At 37.4% G+C, this 16,902-nt stretch overlaps 1 protein-coding gene across 2 annotated transcripts in view; it reads left to right on the forward strand.

Moving 5' to 3' along the window:
- The window catches only part of RTN1 (reticulon 1), a 239,708-nt gene that overhangs the window by 138,168 nt on the left and 84,638 nt on the right, over window positions 1-16,902 (forward strand). The window contains exon 1 of one of the 2 annotated variants that reach the window (XM_073799923.1): window positions 13,275-13,445. The exons of the other annotated variant lie outside the window; for it this stretch is intronic. Coding sequence (XP_073656024.1) covers window positions 13,427-13,445 — 19 coding nt within the window. The 5' untranslated portion in view covers window positions 13,275-13,426. Of the gene's footprint in view, window positions 1-13,274; window positions 13,446-16,902 lie in introns of those variants that run through there. 2 annotated transcript variants of the gene reach the window in all.

Consider the following 16,902-nt stretch of genomic DNA (forward strand, 5'->3'; position numbering starts at 1 on the left):
GATCTACATTTCTAGCCTTATGCTAGTACCATACAGTTTTGATTAATGTAGCTCTGTTGTAAGTGAAATCTGGAAGTGTAAGTCCTCCAAACTTTTTCTTCTTTTTCAATATTGTTTTCTCTCTTCTGGGTCCTTTGCATTCCATATGAATTTTAGAATCAACTGAAAAACAGAAACTGATAAAGATTGCTTGGACCTTGATAGGCATCCCTTGACAGGGATTGTGTAGTTTGGGGAATATTGCCATGTTAACATTATTAAGACTTTTAATTCATGAACACGGGCTATCTTTCCATTTAATTATTTAATTTCAACACTGTTTTGTAATTATCTTTGCATAAGTCTTGCACTTATTTTATTAAATTTATCCCTAATTACATTATTCTTTTTGATTCTTATCATACCACCACCGGTTTTCTTTTTTTTTTTTTTAGGTTGTTGTATTCCCTTTATTTTGAAAAATAACATTTACAAAATGTTGAGAAAATCACATGTTGCTTGTTAGGTTTAAAATATTTAAAAGGTTTGACAAGATATACTCTTCATTTAAGAGATTGAAAGGGCATTGAAGAATCAGTTATTTAGTAAATAGTCACGGAGAACCTCTTTGGGGCACTTTTTTTTTTAATTTAATTTTATTTATTTTTTTATACAGCAGATTCTTATTAGTCATCAGTTTTATACACATCAGTGTATACATGTCAATCCCAATTGCCCAATTCATCACAAACACACCCCACGCCCCGCTGCTGCTTTCCCCCCTTGGTGTCCATACGTTTGTTCTGTACGTCTGTGTCTCAATTTCTGCCCTGCAAACCAGTTCATCTGTACCATATTTCTAGGTTCCACATATATGTGTTAATATACGATATTTGTTTTTCTCTTTCTGACTTACTTCACTCTGTATGACTGTCCCTAGATCCATCCATGTCTCAACAAATGACCCAATTTCATTCCTTTTTATGTCTGAGTAATATTCCATTGTATATATGTACCACATCTTCTTTATCCATTCATCTGTCGATGGGCATTTAGGTTGCTTCCATGACCTGGCTATTGTAAATAGTGCTGCAGTGAACATTGGGGTGCATGTGTCTTTTTGAATTATGATTTTTTCTGGGTATATGCCCAGTAGTGGGATTGCTGGATCATATGGTAATTCTATTTTTAGTTTTTTAAGGAACCTCCATACTGTTCTCCATAGTGGCTGTATCAATTTCCATTTCCCACCAACGGTGAAAGAGGGTTCCCTTTTTTCCACACCCTCTCCAGCATTTGTTGTTTGTACATTTTCTGATGATGCCCATTCTAACTGGTGTGAGGTGATACCTCATTGTAGTTTTGATTTGCATTTCTCTAATAATTACTTATGTTGAGCAGCTTTTCATGTGCCTCTTGGCCATCTGTATGTCTTCTTTGGAGAAATGTCTATTTAGGTCTTCTGCCCATTTTTGGATTGGGTTGTTTGTTTTTTTAATATTGAGCTGCATGAGCTGCTTATATATTTTGGAGATTAATCCTTTGTCCATTGATTCGTTTGCAGATATTTTCTCCCATTCTCAGGGTTGTCTTTTCATCTTGTTTATGGTTTCCTTTGCTGTGCAAAAGCTTTGAAGTTTCATTAGGTCCCAATTCTTTATTATTTTTTTAATTTCCATTACTCTAGGAGGTGGATCAAAAAAGATCTTGCTGTGATTTATGTGAAAGAGTGTTCTTCCTATGTTTTCCTCTAAGAGTTTTATAGTGTCCCGTCTTACGTTTAGGTCTCGAATCCATTTTGAGTTTATTTTTATGTATGGTGTTAGGGAGTGTTCTAATTTCATTCTTTTACATGTAGCTGTCCAGTTTTCCCAGCACCACTTATTGAAGAGACTGTCTTTTCTCCATTGTATATCCTTGCCTCCTTTGTCATAGATAACCTGACCATAGGTGCGAGGGTTTATCTCTGGGCTTTCTGTCTTGTTCCATTGATCTGTTTCTGTTTTTGTGCCAGTACAATATTGTCTTGATTACTGTAGCTTTGTATATAGTCTGAAGTCAGAGAGTCCGATTTCTCCAGCTATGTTTCTTTCCCTCAAGACTGCTTTCGCTATTCAGGGTCTTTTATGTCTCCATACAAATTTTAAGACTTTTTGTTCTAGTTCTGTAAAAAATGCCATTGGTAATTTGATAGGGATTGTATTGAATCTGTAGATTGCTTTAGGTAGTATAGTTATTTTCACAATACTGATTCTTCCAATCCAAGAACATGGTATATGTCTCCATCTGTTGGTATCATCTTTAATTTCTTTCATCAGTGTCTTATAGTTTTCTGCATACAGGTCTTTGGTCTCCCTAGGTAGGTTTATTCCTAGGTATTTTATTCTTTTTGTTGCAGTGGTAAATGGGAGTGTTTCCTTAATATCTCTTTCAGATTTTTCATCATTAATGTATAGGAATGCAAGAGATTTCTGTGCATTAATTTTGTATCCTGTGACTTTATGAAATTCATTGATGAGCTCTAGTAGTTTTCTGGTGGCATCTTTAGGATTCTCTATGTATAGTATCATGTCATCTGCAAACAGTGACAGTTTTACTACTTCTTTTCCAATTTGTATTCCTTTTATTTCTTTTTCTTCTGATTGCCGTGGCTATCAGAAGAAAAAGAAATAAAAGGAATACAAATTGGAAAAGCTTTTCCAAAACTTTGAAAAAGCTTTTCCAAAACTATGTTGAATAATAGTGGTGAGATATCCTTGTATTGTTCCTGATCCTGTAGGTAATGCTTTCAGTTTTTCACCATTGAGAATGATGTTTGCTGTGGATTTGTCATATATGGCATTTATTATGTTGAGGTAGGTTCCCTCTATGCCCACTTTCTGGAGAGTTTTTATCATAAATGGGTGTTGACTTTTGTCAACAGCTTTTTCTGCATCTATTGAGATGATCATATGGTTTTTTCTTCTTCAATTTGTTAATATGGTGTATCACATTGATTGATTTATGTATATTGAAGAATCCTTGCATCCCTGGGATAAATCCCACTTGATCGTGGTGTATGATCCTTTTAATGTGATGTTGGATTCTGTTTGTTAGTATTTTGTTGAGAATTTTTGCATCTATGTTCATCAGTGATATTGGTCTGTAATTTTCTTTTTTTGTGGTATCTTTGTCTGGTTTTGGTATCAGGGTGATGGTGGCCTCGTAGAATGAGTTTGGGAGTGTTCCTTCCTCTGCAATTTTTTTGAAGAGTTTGAGAAGGATGGGTGTTAGCTCTTCTCTGAATGTTTGATAGAATTCACCTCTGAAGCCATCTGGTCCTGGATGTCTGTTTGTTGGAAGATTTTTAATCACAGTTTCAATTCCATTCCTTGTGATTGGTCTGTTCATATTTTCTATTTATTCCTGGTTCAGTCTTGGAAGGTTATACCTTTCTAAGAATTTGTCCATTTCTTCCAGGTTGTCCATTTCATTGGCATAGAGTTGCTTGTAGTAGTCTCTTAGGATGCTTTGTATTTCAGTGGTGTCTGTTGTAACTTCCTCTTTTTCATTTCTAATTTTATTGATTTGAGTCCTCTCCCTCTTGATGAGTCTGGCTAAGGGTTTATCAGTTTTGTTTATCTTCTTAAGGAACCAGTTTTTAGTTTTATTGATCTTTGCTGTTGTTTTCTATTTCATTTATTTCTGATCTGATCTTTATGATTTCTTTCCTTCTGCTAACTTTGAGTTGTTTGTTCTTCTTTCTCTAGTTCGTTTAGGTGTAAGGTTAGATTGTTGATTTGAGATTTTCCTTGTTTCTTGAGGTAGGCTTGTATAGCTATGAACTTCCCTCTTAGAACTGCTTTTGCTGCATCCCATAAATTTTGGATCACCGTGTTTTCATTGTCTTTTATCTCTAGTTATTTTTTGATTTCCTCTTTGATTTCTTCAGTGATCTCTTGGTTATTTAGTAACGTATTGTTTAGCCTCCATGTGTTTGTGTTTTTTACGGTATTTTCCCTGTAATTCATTTCTAATCTCGTAGTGTTGTGGCAGAAAAGATGCTTGATATGATTTCAGTTTTCTTAAATTTACTGAGGCTTGATTTGTGACCCAGATGTGATCTATCCTGGAGAATGTTCTGTGCGCATTTGAGAAGAAAGTGCAATCTGCTGTTTTTGGATGGAATGTCCTGTAAATATCAATTAAATCTATCTGGTGTGTTGTGTCATTTAAAGCTTCTCTTTCCTTACCTATTTTCATTTTGGATGATCTGTCCATTGGTGTAAGTGAGGTGTTAAAGTCCACCAGTAGTATTGTGTTACTGTCGATTTCACCTTTTATAGCTGTTAGCAGTTGCCTTATGTATTGTGGTGTTCCTATGTTGGGTGCATATATATTTATAATTGTTATATCTTCTTCTTGGCTTGATCCCTTGATCATTATGTAGTGTCTTTCCTTGTCTCTTGTAACATTCTTTATTTTACAGTCTATTTTATCTGATATGAGTATTGCTACTCCACCTTTCTTTTGATTTCCATTTGCATGGAATATCTTTTTCCATCCCCTTACTTTCAGTCTGTATGAGTCCCTAGGTCTGAAGTGGGTCTCTTGTAGACAGTATATATGGGTCTTGTTTTTGTGTCCTTTCAGCAAGCCTGTATCTTTTGGTTGGAGCATTTAATCCATTCAGCTTTAAGGTAATTATCAATATGTATGTTCCTATGACCATTTCCTTAATTGTTTTGGGTTTGTTTTTGTAGCTCCTTTTCTTCTCTTGTGTTTCCCACTTAGAGAAGTTCCTGTAGCATTTGTTGTAGAGTTGGTTTGGTGGTGCTGAATTCTCTTAGCTTTTGCTTGTCTGTAAAGTTTTTAATTTCTCCATCGAATCTGAATGAGATCCTTGCCGGGTAGAGTAATCTTGGTCATAGGTTCTTCCCTTTCATCACTTTAAGTATATCATGCCACTCCCTTCTGGCTTGTAGAGTTTCTGGTGAGAAGTCAGCTGTTAACCTTATGGGAGTTCCCTTGTATGTTGTTGTTTTTCCCTTGCTGCTTTCAATAATTTTTTTTTGTCTTTAATTTTTGCCAGTTTGATTACTATGTGTCTCAGTGTGTTTCTCCTTGGGTTTATCCTGTATGGAACTGACTCTCTGCGCTTCTTGGACTTGGGTGGCTATTTCCTTTCCCACGTTAGGGACGTTTTTTACTATAATCTCTTCAAATATTTCCTCTGGTCCTCTCTCTCCCTCTTTTCCTTCTGGGACCCCAATAATGCGAATGTTGTTGCGTTTAATGTTGTCCCGGAGGTCTCTTAGTCTGTCTTCATTTCTTTTCAGTCTTTTATCTTTATTCTGTTCCGCAGCAGTGAATTCCACCATTCTGTCTTCCAGGTCACTTATCCATCCTTCTGCCTCAGTTATTCTGCTATTGATTCCTTCTAGTGTAGTTTTCATTTCAGTTATTGTATTGTTCATCAGTTTGTTTGTTGTTTAATTCTTCTAAGTCTCTGTTAAACATTTCTTGCATCTTCTCGATCTTTGCCTCCATTCTGTTTCTGAGGACCTGGATCATCTTCACTATCATTATTCTGAATTCTTTTTCTGGAAGGTTGCCTATCTCCACTTCATTTAGTTGTTTTTCTGGAGTTTTATCTTGTTCCTTCATCTGGTACATAGCTCTCTGCCTTTTCATCTTGTCTGTCTTTCTGTGAATGTGGTTTTTGTTCCACAGGCTGCAGGATTGTAATTCTTCTTGCTTCTGCTGTCTGCCCTCTGGTGGATGAGGCTATCGAAGAGGCTTGTGCAAGTTTCCTGATGGGAGGGACTGGTGGTGGGTAGAGCTGACTGTGGCTCTGGTGGGCAGAGCTCAGTAAAACTTTAATCTGCTTGACTGCTGATGGGTGGGACTGGGTTCCCTCCCTGTTGGTTGTTTGGCCTGAGGTGAGCCACAGCCACCCTCTGCCTCTGCAGGAGACCCTCCAACACTAGCAGGTAGGTCTGGTTCAGTCTCCCCTGGGGTCACTGCTCCTTCCCCTGGGTTCCGATGCGCACACTACTTTGTGTGTGCCCTCCAAGAGTGGAGTCGCTTCTTCCCCCAGTCCTGTTGAAGTCCTGCAATCAAATCCCACCAGGCTTCAAAGTCTGATTCCGTAGGAATTCCTCCTCCCGTTGCTGGACCCCCAGGTTGGGAAGCCTGACGTGGGGCTCAGAACCTTCACTCCAGTGGGTGGACTTCTGTGGTATAAGTGTTCTCCAGTCTGTGAGTCAACCACCCAACAGTTATGGGATTTGATTTTATTGTAATTGCACCCCTCTTACCGTGTCATTGTGGCTTCTCCTTTGTCTTTGGATGTGGGGTATCTTTTTCGGTGAGTTCCAGTGTCTTCCTGTCGATGATTGTCCAGCAGCTAGTTGTGATTCTGGTGTTCTTGCAAGAGGGAGTGGGAACACGTCCTTCTACTCTGCCATCTTGGTTCTCACCTGTTATTTTTTAAATATAATTTTATTAGAACACAGCCATGCTTTTTCACTTACATATTGTCTTTGGCTTTTTTGCTACAAGGGCAGAGTGGAGTAGTTGCCACTGAGACCGTGTGGCCCACAAAGCCGAAAGTATTTACTCTCTGGCCCTTTACAGAAGAAGTTTGCTAATCTTTGTCTTCGAATATAATTTGTTTTTGGAAAATGCCAATTCTTCTCTTTTTCTCCCTCAGAGATGCTGTGTGGTAAGATGGAAGAGGAATCAGAGTTATTTTATTTAATGTTGAGAAATACAAATTATATTAGATAGGATGAGTTGTGGAGTTCGTGAGAGCTAGGTCCTATCCTGGGTCATCACTTCCTGTTTGATCTCTCTGAAATTGTTTCTTCTCATTGAAATTTTCATTTCCTTTTCTTAAGAGGGCAGAAAGTGACTTGCTAATGTCATATGTTATAGCGTATGTCAAGAACTCTGAAGTTCTACCTTTTTGTCCATTTTCATTTCCACTGCTTAGAAGTTAAATCCTGACCAGGAGATATAAGCTAAAAGTTGCTTTTTCCCTACTTCCCTCACTAAATTTTTAATATCAGCTTGTTAGATGTGCCTTTATTACTTATTTATACCATTTTCTTCTTTTTCATAAAAAGTTAAGTGCAAAAAAATATGTTGGTTACTCAGTATTAGGTGATATTGGGAAAAGTTTTGTTTTTCCCTTAAGAAAAATATGTTACCTCCATTTCTTAGTAATGGCATTCTAGCTTGGTTCATAAACATGTAGGACACATTTATATTAGCCGCAATGAGATGGAAAGCATAGCTGTTTCAGCCACCAAAAGCATTTCTCCTGCATTATCTATTTTGTTGGTATAGATGACGACAGGCTTCCAGCTGGAACAGATTCAAATGGCTTTCCTCTTGCTCCATTATTTGAATCTAGAAGAATGTTGACTATACCAAAATGGATCAAAATATTACTCAGCGACTCTGGTTGTACAGGTAAAATACAGACTTCCACTCACAACTGAAATGTTCAAAGTGCTTCAGAAGCGTGGTTATCTGGAAACAGTAATTATCTGAGAAACAAACCTTAAATCTAGTGCTTACATAGAGGACTTTCCCAGTCAATATTTTTTTTAGCTTGATTCGTAATACTTTATAAAAAATTAGGTCTTGTAATCTGTTAATAAAATGACAGGCCATTATAACTACTCATTCTTTCAGTGGGAGGTAATATTAGAAATGATCACTGTTGAGATGATGTTATCTTTTTCTAGAAATCAGGGAACCTCCATTTTTTTTTAACTTGACTGATCAGAGAGCTCAGGATCAGAGAGTTTCTGGGTTGGAAGGGACTAAAAACTTCATGCACATTTTGAGTGACAGGGAACTCACTGCTTCCCGGCTTACTTTCCATCCTTGGTCCATTCTTAAATTTATCTCATATGTTGATGATATTTATCATGGTTGGCACTTTGGAGGGAGATACTAGACCTTGCATTTTATTGCTACTAAACTTGATCTTGTTAGGTTAACCCCATTTTTCTAGTCTGTCAAGATTTGGGAGGATTCTTTCACTGAATGCATTTGCCGTCTCTGCCGATGCAGGGGACACGGGTTCGTGCCCCGGTCTGGGAAGATCCCATATGCTGCGGAGCGGCTGGGCCCGTGAGCCATGGCCACTGAGCCTGTGTATCCGGAGCCTGTGTTCCGCAACGGGAGAGGCCACAACAGTGAGAGGCCCGCGTACCGCAAAAAAAAAAAAAAAAAAAAAACTGAAACAAAATTATTGGGTTGGCCCAAAAGTTCGTTCGGGTTTTTCCGTAAGATGTTACGGAAAAACCCAAATGAACTTTTGGGCCAACCCAGTACAACAGCCTCCCTTCTTTCACAATAAGGCCTAAGAATACAAAAGAACTTGTCCTTTTATTAAGTTATGCTACTGACCTTTTAAGTGGTGTCTTGGCCCTGGGAATGATGAGTGGCTTGGGCAGAAAGCCATCTGAAGACACCAAGGTAATTCTGCTGCGGGCCAAGTCATTCATTTTGTTGGAATTGACCATGCATTTAGTAATGATCCTGCAGCTTTAAAAGCAAAGTCATTCTACCTGTGGCCTCAGCATAAAGGCACATGACCTTGTCCTCTGCCAGGCAGGTAAATGCAGGTATTAAATTGCTGTTGACAGTGCAGAAGTTGAGAAGTTTAAAAGTTAGCTAAATTGTTGGAAACTTAGCTGAATAGTTGCTCTGACTTCAACTTCACAAGCTAAATCTTTCTAAATCTCCAGGGAAGCCAAGAATAAAATGAGAGCCCTAAGAAGTAAAATTTTTAAAACTACATTACATTTCTGGTAGCTTGCTATTCTTTGTAGCTTTTATCATGGTTTTAAATTACAGATTTATCCCTGTATTCATTCATTAATGAGTATATCCCTGATAGAGTATAAGCTCTAGGAGGGCATGGACCATGTTTTGTTTGTCATTGTTTATATGCTCACCACCTAGCACAGTATCTTCCTTGACCTGAAGGAACTCAGGATCCAGTAGAGGAAAAGTGACAGTTACTAGTTACTCCTTCTACCTTTGCCTCTTGAGCCCATAGTCTGGCATCCTTGTTGGTTTTGCACATAGCAACCTAGAGCTGAATGTTCCTGGAGAGTAGTACCCCTAGTGAAGGTTCTTAAGACAAGGTGAGCTCCAGAGAAGAATCTTCCTTGGTGATACTTTTCTTTCTTGTCAACTCCTATTCAAAGGCAAAAGTGGAAGCAGCATTTATAGACAATGTGTCTGGGATGAGAAATAGTGGATCTAACTCACATATATTTTCTTTCAACCTCTCTTTGCCTGTCATTTAAACAATCAATAAAAAATTCCATTATGCATACATTTACTCTTTCACTTATTCAATAAACATTATTAAATTCCTATTATTTGCAAGCCCTGTACTAGGTACCACATGGAAATAACAAGTAAATAAAAATACGACAAACATAAGCATTTGCTTTCGGGGTGGTTCCCTCCAAGGCTGGGGGATGGTGTATTGGTGGATATCAAACTGGAAGGTTGACCAGGGTGACTGGGAGGATTTACCTGCTTGAAAGAGGTATACATGGTGGCAACTGAGAGTACCTCTGGGTTCTGTTTCACCACTAGTCTGCCACCCTTTGGCTCTTCCACATAAGGACTGCTTAAAATTACCCCCCCACACACCTCATCATCTAATGTGTGGTCAATATATATAAGATTTGGGGCCAAGTCAGCATATCATTTGAATATTTTTATGGACTCAATCTGTAAAGTGCTAGAATTTTTCTGATATTGATAGGTAAGTAGACAGATGGATAGATTCTATACAGTTAAATTGAAACTGCTTAAATATTGAAAGGTAGATTTAGGAATCAATAATTAAAGTCAGAGAAAAGAATTATTCTTAATTTATATGGATAAAACAGATGCTAAATTCTTTTGTCACCCACTAAATCAGTGAATTCTCCAGCTTTTTCTGGTTTATAACAAATAAATCCCAGATCTCAGTAGTTTACAACAAGAAATAGTTTTTCTTCTGCACATTACATCAAGGTTTGGCTCTGCTATACTTTGTTAGGCTCGGCTCTATGTGTTCTTTCATTTTGGAACCCAGGCTAAAGGAGCAGTCCTTTTCTAGGACATGCTGTTCTCCTGGTACAAGGATGAAGCAAGGTAGCCCCAGCCAAGCCACACAGTCACATGAAGTTTCTGCTCAGATGTGGAAAATGAATGTTCCCTCATGTACCAGTAGCTGAACTATGCCACACATAGCCAAGCCTGAAGTTAATGGATGGGTAAGCGGGGTGAAAGGAGGAGCAAATAATGTAAACAAATAATTACACAGCCTACCAGTCAGCATTACAATTGTAGTCATGCTCCTTGAACTTTCTGGCATTCAGCTACATTGCTATAAAAAAATAATGTTCTGTTTTGAAAACAACTGCAAATAAAAACCTTTTAGTTCAGTGTACACTGTGGAGATTTGTGAGGCTTTAACTTATATATAGTGCTATACATGAAACCTTAAAGAAACAACATTACTGTTATCAGATCCTTTGATCCACATAGCGAAACTTTTGGGTTGTTTAAGTTCTTCCACAATTACTGGGATTGATAATTTTGTAACAGGGCAGAACCCTTCCGATAGGCCTTTAGGGAAAAACTAGGATGACCACCAAAGAACCATCCCAAGATGTAATATGCAATTTAAGTGGGCACCTAAGCTGGATAATGTCAGTGTTGCCCAAAATGAGTAAAAATGGAAATGATCTGAGAAACCATTTGTATTCTGAGCATTATTTGAATAATGTTCATGTCAGTGACTATTGTTGACATTAGAGTAAAATACTTTCTTGAAATGTATAATTAAGGAATTTAATAAGTTTGTCAGCATTAATCAAAGTATCTTTCTGACCATGATGAATATTATCTAGAAAATGCAGAAATGTCCCATTTCAGACTAAACATTGATTGCAGAGAAGTCAGCTGTAGGTCATTTCAACAAATGCATCAATAATATAGTCATTCCAAATGCAGAATTTAGTTCAAGGTTTGAGAAAATATATTGCCAATCAGACTATTCCATATTATTTAAGACATTTTTAATATGCCATTGCTATGTCAGGTTGACCAGATTAATCCAGTCAGGTCTTGAGACATGAGACACTTTCCAGTCAACAGTGATAAATGTTGCCGGAGCCTAAGGACTTACAAAGAGCATACAAATGGATTTAATTATGTCTGTGAGAGTGAATAAGCTAAATCTTCTTTTAATCTGAAACCCTCAGTTTCTGCAGGGACATAAATAAAATGATTGGCTGTTGGTATACGACAGTAGTTTTTTACTCATGATAAGTGGAGGGAACACACTCAAATACAGAGATACAAATTAATCATGTTCTTTATTATGATGATATGTATACTCATCAATCAGTGAAAGGCCCCTCTCTTATTTTATGTTATTTGATTTTACCCCTTCTTTCTGCTTACTCAGTCCCATTCCCCTGTCCTTCTCATCACTCACTGTAATGGGAGTGATATACATCCTTGGGTTTATGTATATAAACTAGATGTTTGGTATAAGTGTTTTTAATTTTAAAAAGTGATACTGTGCTACAATTCTCATTCTGTTTCTTACATTTTCTACTTCAGCCGTGTTATTAAGACAGTGATACATGTGCAACTAGTTCATTGCTTCCAACTACTGCACAGTATTTCATTGTGTGCATCCATCAGATTTCACTTACGCATTCCCTGATGATGGACTTCTAGGCGGCTTCCAGTCTCGCACTGCCGTTCATATACAACACTGTCATAAGCCTCCCACATGTGTCTTGTTATAAACCTATGGCAGAATTTCTATAGTCTATACATCGTATGACAGGATTGCTACCTCATTAATTATTTGCATACCTAATTTAACTAAATACTGCTAGGTTTTTCTCCAGATTGCTTGAATCAGTTTACATTCCTACCAGCCAGGCATGGAAAGGTTTTATTTCCTCTTCCTTTCCCCTTCTGTGCTTGCTAACATTTGGTATTATTTGAATTTCTAATTCTGATCGATCTTACAGGAATAAAAAGCTCTCTCTCTCTTTTTCTTAATTACAAGTGTGGTTGAGCATCTCTTTATATACTTGTTAGCTGTTCAGGCTTCCTTATATGTGAATTGGCTAGTCATATTTGGTTTTCCATCTTTTTCTTGTTTATTCTCTTATTGGTTTAGACCTTCCTCTAGTTTGTCACCCATTTGTTAACTCTGTTGTGCAGTTTGTTGAACAGAAATCCTTATTTTGATGTAGTCAACTATACAAATTTTTCACTTTGTGGTTTATCACATTTTCAAGACACAAAGTTATTTTCTTGCATTATCTTTTACTATCTAGATTTACCATTACATTTAATTACTTAATCCATTTGTAGTTTACCTTTGAATATACTATGAGTTAAGAATCTAGCATTCTTCATATGTAATGAGTCGATTTTATCAGCAGAATTTATTGGACAATTTATCCTTCCCCCACAGAACTGTGATACCACCTTTATCATATATCAAGTTTCAGTCTATGGTTCTGTTCATGAACTCTCAATTCTCTTCCATTGGTTTAATTTTCTGTTCTTGTGTCAAAACATTTATTTTTATTGCTATTATAGTTTAGTTGTTTGCCTTACTATTTGCTAGGGTGAGTCTACCCTCTTTTCTCCCCCCAAATTGACTCCATTTTGCATGGTTCTTTATTCTTACATTTAAGTTTTATAATACATTTTTTAAGTTCTAAAAAAATCGTACTGGAATTTTTATTTTTATATCGCCACTTACTTGAGTCCTTTGTTTGTTTATTGGATTATTCAGTGGAGTTTAAAGTTTTTCTAAATAAAGATCTTGTACCCTTTTACATTAATTCCAGTGGTTTCCATTGCTGTTATAAATTCAGCAGTGTATTTTTTGTTGGCTATTATTGGTATAGAGGAATGCTCTGTGTGTATGTGTGTGTGTGCGTGTACACATAATATACATATTTTATATCTGACATATTTGCCAAACTCATGTATTAGTTCCATATCATGTCTGTTGAATCTTTTGGGATTTCTCTATAGATGATCATACTTGTCTTATGCCTAATCATAAAGGGGAATACATTTAAACTTACTCCATTAAGTATGATTTCTATAATTTGATTTTTACATACAGCCGTAAGGAAGGAAATTTCCTTGTATTCCTACTTCTCCAATACTTTTCAGTCATTGGTAGGAATTTAGGGCTTCCCCAGTGGCACAGTGGTTAAGAATCTGCCTGCGAGGAAGGATTACAACTCCCGGCATGCCCCTGTGCGGTTGTCAGGAGCAACCACGGAATGCAGACTAACAGATCACTGGAGTCAGGACTATCCACCAACAGACAACCAACCAACCATGGGCCAGGATTATTACTCTGTGCTCCAGATCACTCGCAATTCAGAAGATGCCCAGATCAAGAATGCGTGAGTGGGGGCAGGAGCGAGGCTTTTGGGTTGTGCTGGGACAGGGCCCACCCTCATCTCTTCCAAACTGAGCTTTCCTGCACAGCTTAGGACAGGCAAGGTAGACCTTGTTCCTTTTCTTGCTTCTTGCACACCTACTTCCTGGCTTTGGGCTGGGTCAGGGTTCCCAGTCCATCATCCTTTACCCTCTATGCCCTGTCTGCTCTCCTGGGTACCCTGGTTATCCTAGCAATTAAGTGGGAACAAAGGAGAAAAAAAAAAAGAATCCACCTGCCAGTGCAGGGGACACAGGTTCGAGCCCTGGTCCAGGAAGATCCCACATGCCGCGGAGCAACTAAGCCTGTGCACCACAACTACTGAGCCTGTGCTCTAGAGCCCGTGAGCCACAGCTACTGAAGCCTGCATGCCTAGAGCCTGTGCTCTGCAGCAAGAGAGACCACCGCAATGAGAAGCCCGTGCACCGCAACAAAGACCCAACACAACCATAAATAAATAAATAAATAGGAATTTAACTTTAAATGCTTTATCTGTGTCTAGTAAGATAATCGTGATTTTTCTCTTTTGGCCAATTAATGTAGTAAATTAAACTGATAGGTTTTCAAAAGTTAAACAATCTTACAGTCCTGAAATAACCTCTGGTTTGATTAACTACTGTTTTATATAGCATTTTAATATATGTTGGTTAGCTACTATTTATTTATAACTTTGATATTCATGTCAATATTAACAATTACTGACACTTTCAGAACATTTACTCCATACCAGACACTGGCCAAGGACTTTACATATATTGACTCATTTTATCCTCACAACTTGTGACATATATACTAATATTTGTCATTCTCATTTGACTGATGAGGAGACTAAGGCACAAGGAAGTTAAGTAACATTCCCAAGGTCACACGGCTAGTCAGTGGTGAAGCTGCATTTGAAACTCAGAAAGCCCAGCCCTGGAATCTGTGTTCCTACATACTGTGCTTTACTGTCTCTCGTAAATAACTGGAGCCTGTAATCATTTTGTCTTGTAATGCCCTCATCTCATTTTGGAATCAAGATTATACTTGCAGCATAAAATGATGTGGATAGTTTTCCCTCTTTGTCTGTTTCTGGAACAACTTGAATAAAATAGGCATCATCTAGTCTTTGAAAACAACCCGGTCAAAAAGTGGGCAGAAGACCTAAATAGACATTTCTTCAGAGAAGACATACAGATGGCCAACAAACACGTGAAAGAATGCTCAACATCTCTAATTATTAGAGAAATGCAAATCAAAACTGCAATGAGGTATCACCTCACACCGGTCAGAATGGCCATCATCACAAAATCTACAAACAGTAAATGCTGGAGAGGGTGTGGAAAAAAGGGAACCCTCTTGCACTGTTGGTAGGAATGTAAATTGATACAGCCACTGTATGTATGGAGGTTCCTTAAAAAACTAAAAATAGAACTACCACGTGACCCAGCAATCCCACTACTGGGCATATACCCAGAGAAAACCATAATTCAGAAAGACAAATGCACCCCAATGTTCAGTGCAGCACTATTTACAATAGCCAGGACATGGAAACAACCTAAATGTCCATCAACAGAGGAATGGATAAAGAAGATATGGTACATACATACAATGGAATATTACTCAGCCATAAAAAGGAACGAAATTGGGTCATTTGTAGAGATGTGGATGGACCTAGAGTCTGTCATACAGAGTGAAGTAAGTCAGAGAAAAACAAATATCATATATTAACGCATATATGTGGAATCTGAAAAAAATGGTATAGAAGATCTTATTTACAAAGCAGAAATAGAGACATAGACGTAGAGAACAAACATATGGATACCAATGGGGAGTGGGGAGGTGGGATGAATTGGGAGATTGGGATTGACATATAAACACTATTGATACTATGTATAAAATAGATAACGAATGAGAACCTACTGTACAGCACAGGGAACTCTACTCAATGCTCTGTGGTGACCTAAATGGGAAGGAAGTCCAAAAAAGAGGGGATATATGTATATGTATAGCTGATTCACTTTGCTGTACAGTAGAAACTAACACAACATTGTAAAGCAACTATACTCCAATAAAAAAGAAAATTACTAAAAAAAAAAAGTATGGTAGAACTAAAATGTAAAACCACCTGGAATCTATGGGTTTCTTTTATAGAGGAAGTCTTTGATTGCTATTTCAATTTCTTTGAAGACTACTGTTTAGCATTAAGATTTCGACTCTTTTTTTGGTACTAATTTGTACTATATTCCCCCCAAATGTATCCATTTTATTCTAGTTTTCATATAATTGATGTATAGTTGCCCATAATATTATTTTGTAATCTCTGTTGTGTTTGTAGCTATTTCTTGTCATGTTGCATTTTATTTGTTTCTTCTTTCTCCTTTTCTTGATCAGTCTGTCTTATTTATCTTTTCAAAAAAGCAGCTTTTGGTTTTTCATTTTCCCCCTTTTTGTTATTTTCTTCTCTATTTTATTGATTTATTTTCATACTGATATTATTTCCTTCTCTCTTATTTCTTTGGATTTTTTTCTGTTGCTCTTCTAACACTTGAGTTGAAAATATAGCTCATTTATTTTTACCTTCTTATATTCTGACTAATAATTTTAAAATTCTCACAAATTTTGACATGTGTTTTTCACTGTCATTCAGATGTAAGTTTTCCCTTATGACTTTTAATTTTATTACATTTTGGTTAGTCTTGAATGTCTATAATGTTGATTCTCTGGGATTTATTAAGGTTTTCATTGTGTCCTGGCAAGCAGTTTATTTTTGTGAATGTTTCATGTATTCTTAAAGAAAACAATATATATATTCTCTGTTGGATGTAAAGTTCTCTATTAGTTTGAACTAAATTATGATATTTAAATCTTATATAATTTTGTTAATTTTTGTGTGCTTGATCTATGAGCTGCTGTGCAGGGTTTATTAAACTTTACAGTTTCAGTTTTTGCTTAATCTATTTCACCCCATAGTTTGATCAATTATGTTTTATATATTTTGAGATCCTAGCTTGGGCCTCTCATAGTAAGCCTAAGGAGTGGCAAAGAGAATGTTCTTCAAAGTAGAAGGCTCTACTCTTATGGTCTGGACTTGATGGTCCCTCCTGCCCCACCACCTCACTACCAACCGCCTGTACCCTGTCACTCAACCATAGCACCACCAAGTGACTTTAGCTTTCTGGAAACCTCTCTGCTTCTTCACCCTAGAGGATGGGGGAATGCTCTGGTGCCACCCTGAGAGGTGGAATTGCTGTTTTTCTGCCTCTGGTGACCTACCCCAGGGCAGTAAGGGGAGAAGAAAACTGGGAAGCTCCATTCCAGTCTTTCACTTGTGGTTTCCTATCCTCTTGCTCTGGACTTCTATGTGCTGTGCATACTGGAACCCAGACACTACTCTCCTTTGAAGGATTTCTCAGTCTGTATATGAGTTTCCAAGGTGCGTC

This window comes from Tursiops truncatus, chromosome 2 (assembly GCF_011762595.2).
Source record: "Tursiops truncatus isolate mTurTru1 chromosome 2, mTurTru1.mat.Y, whole genome shotgun sequence".
In the NCBI taxonomy this organism is placed as follows: domain Eukaryota; kingdom Metazoa; phylum Chordata; class Mammalia; order Artiodactyla; family Delphinidae; genus Tursiops; species Tursiops truncatus.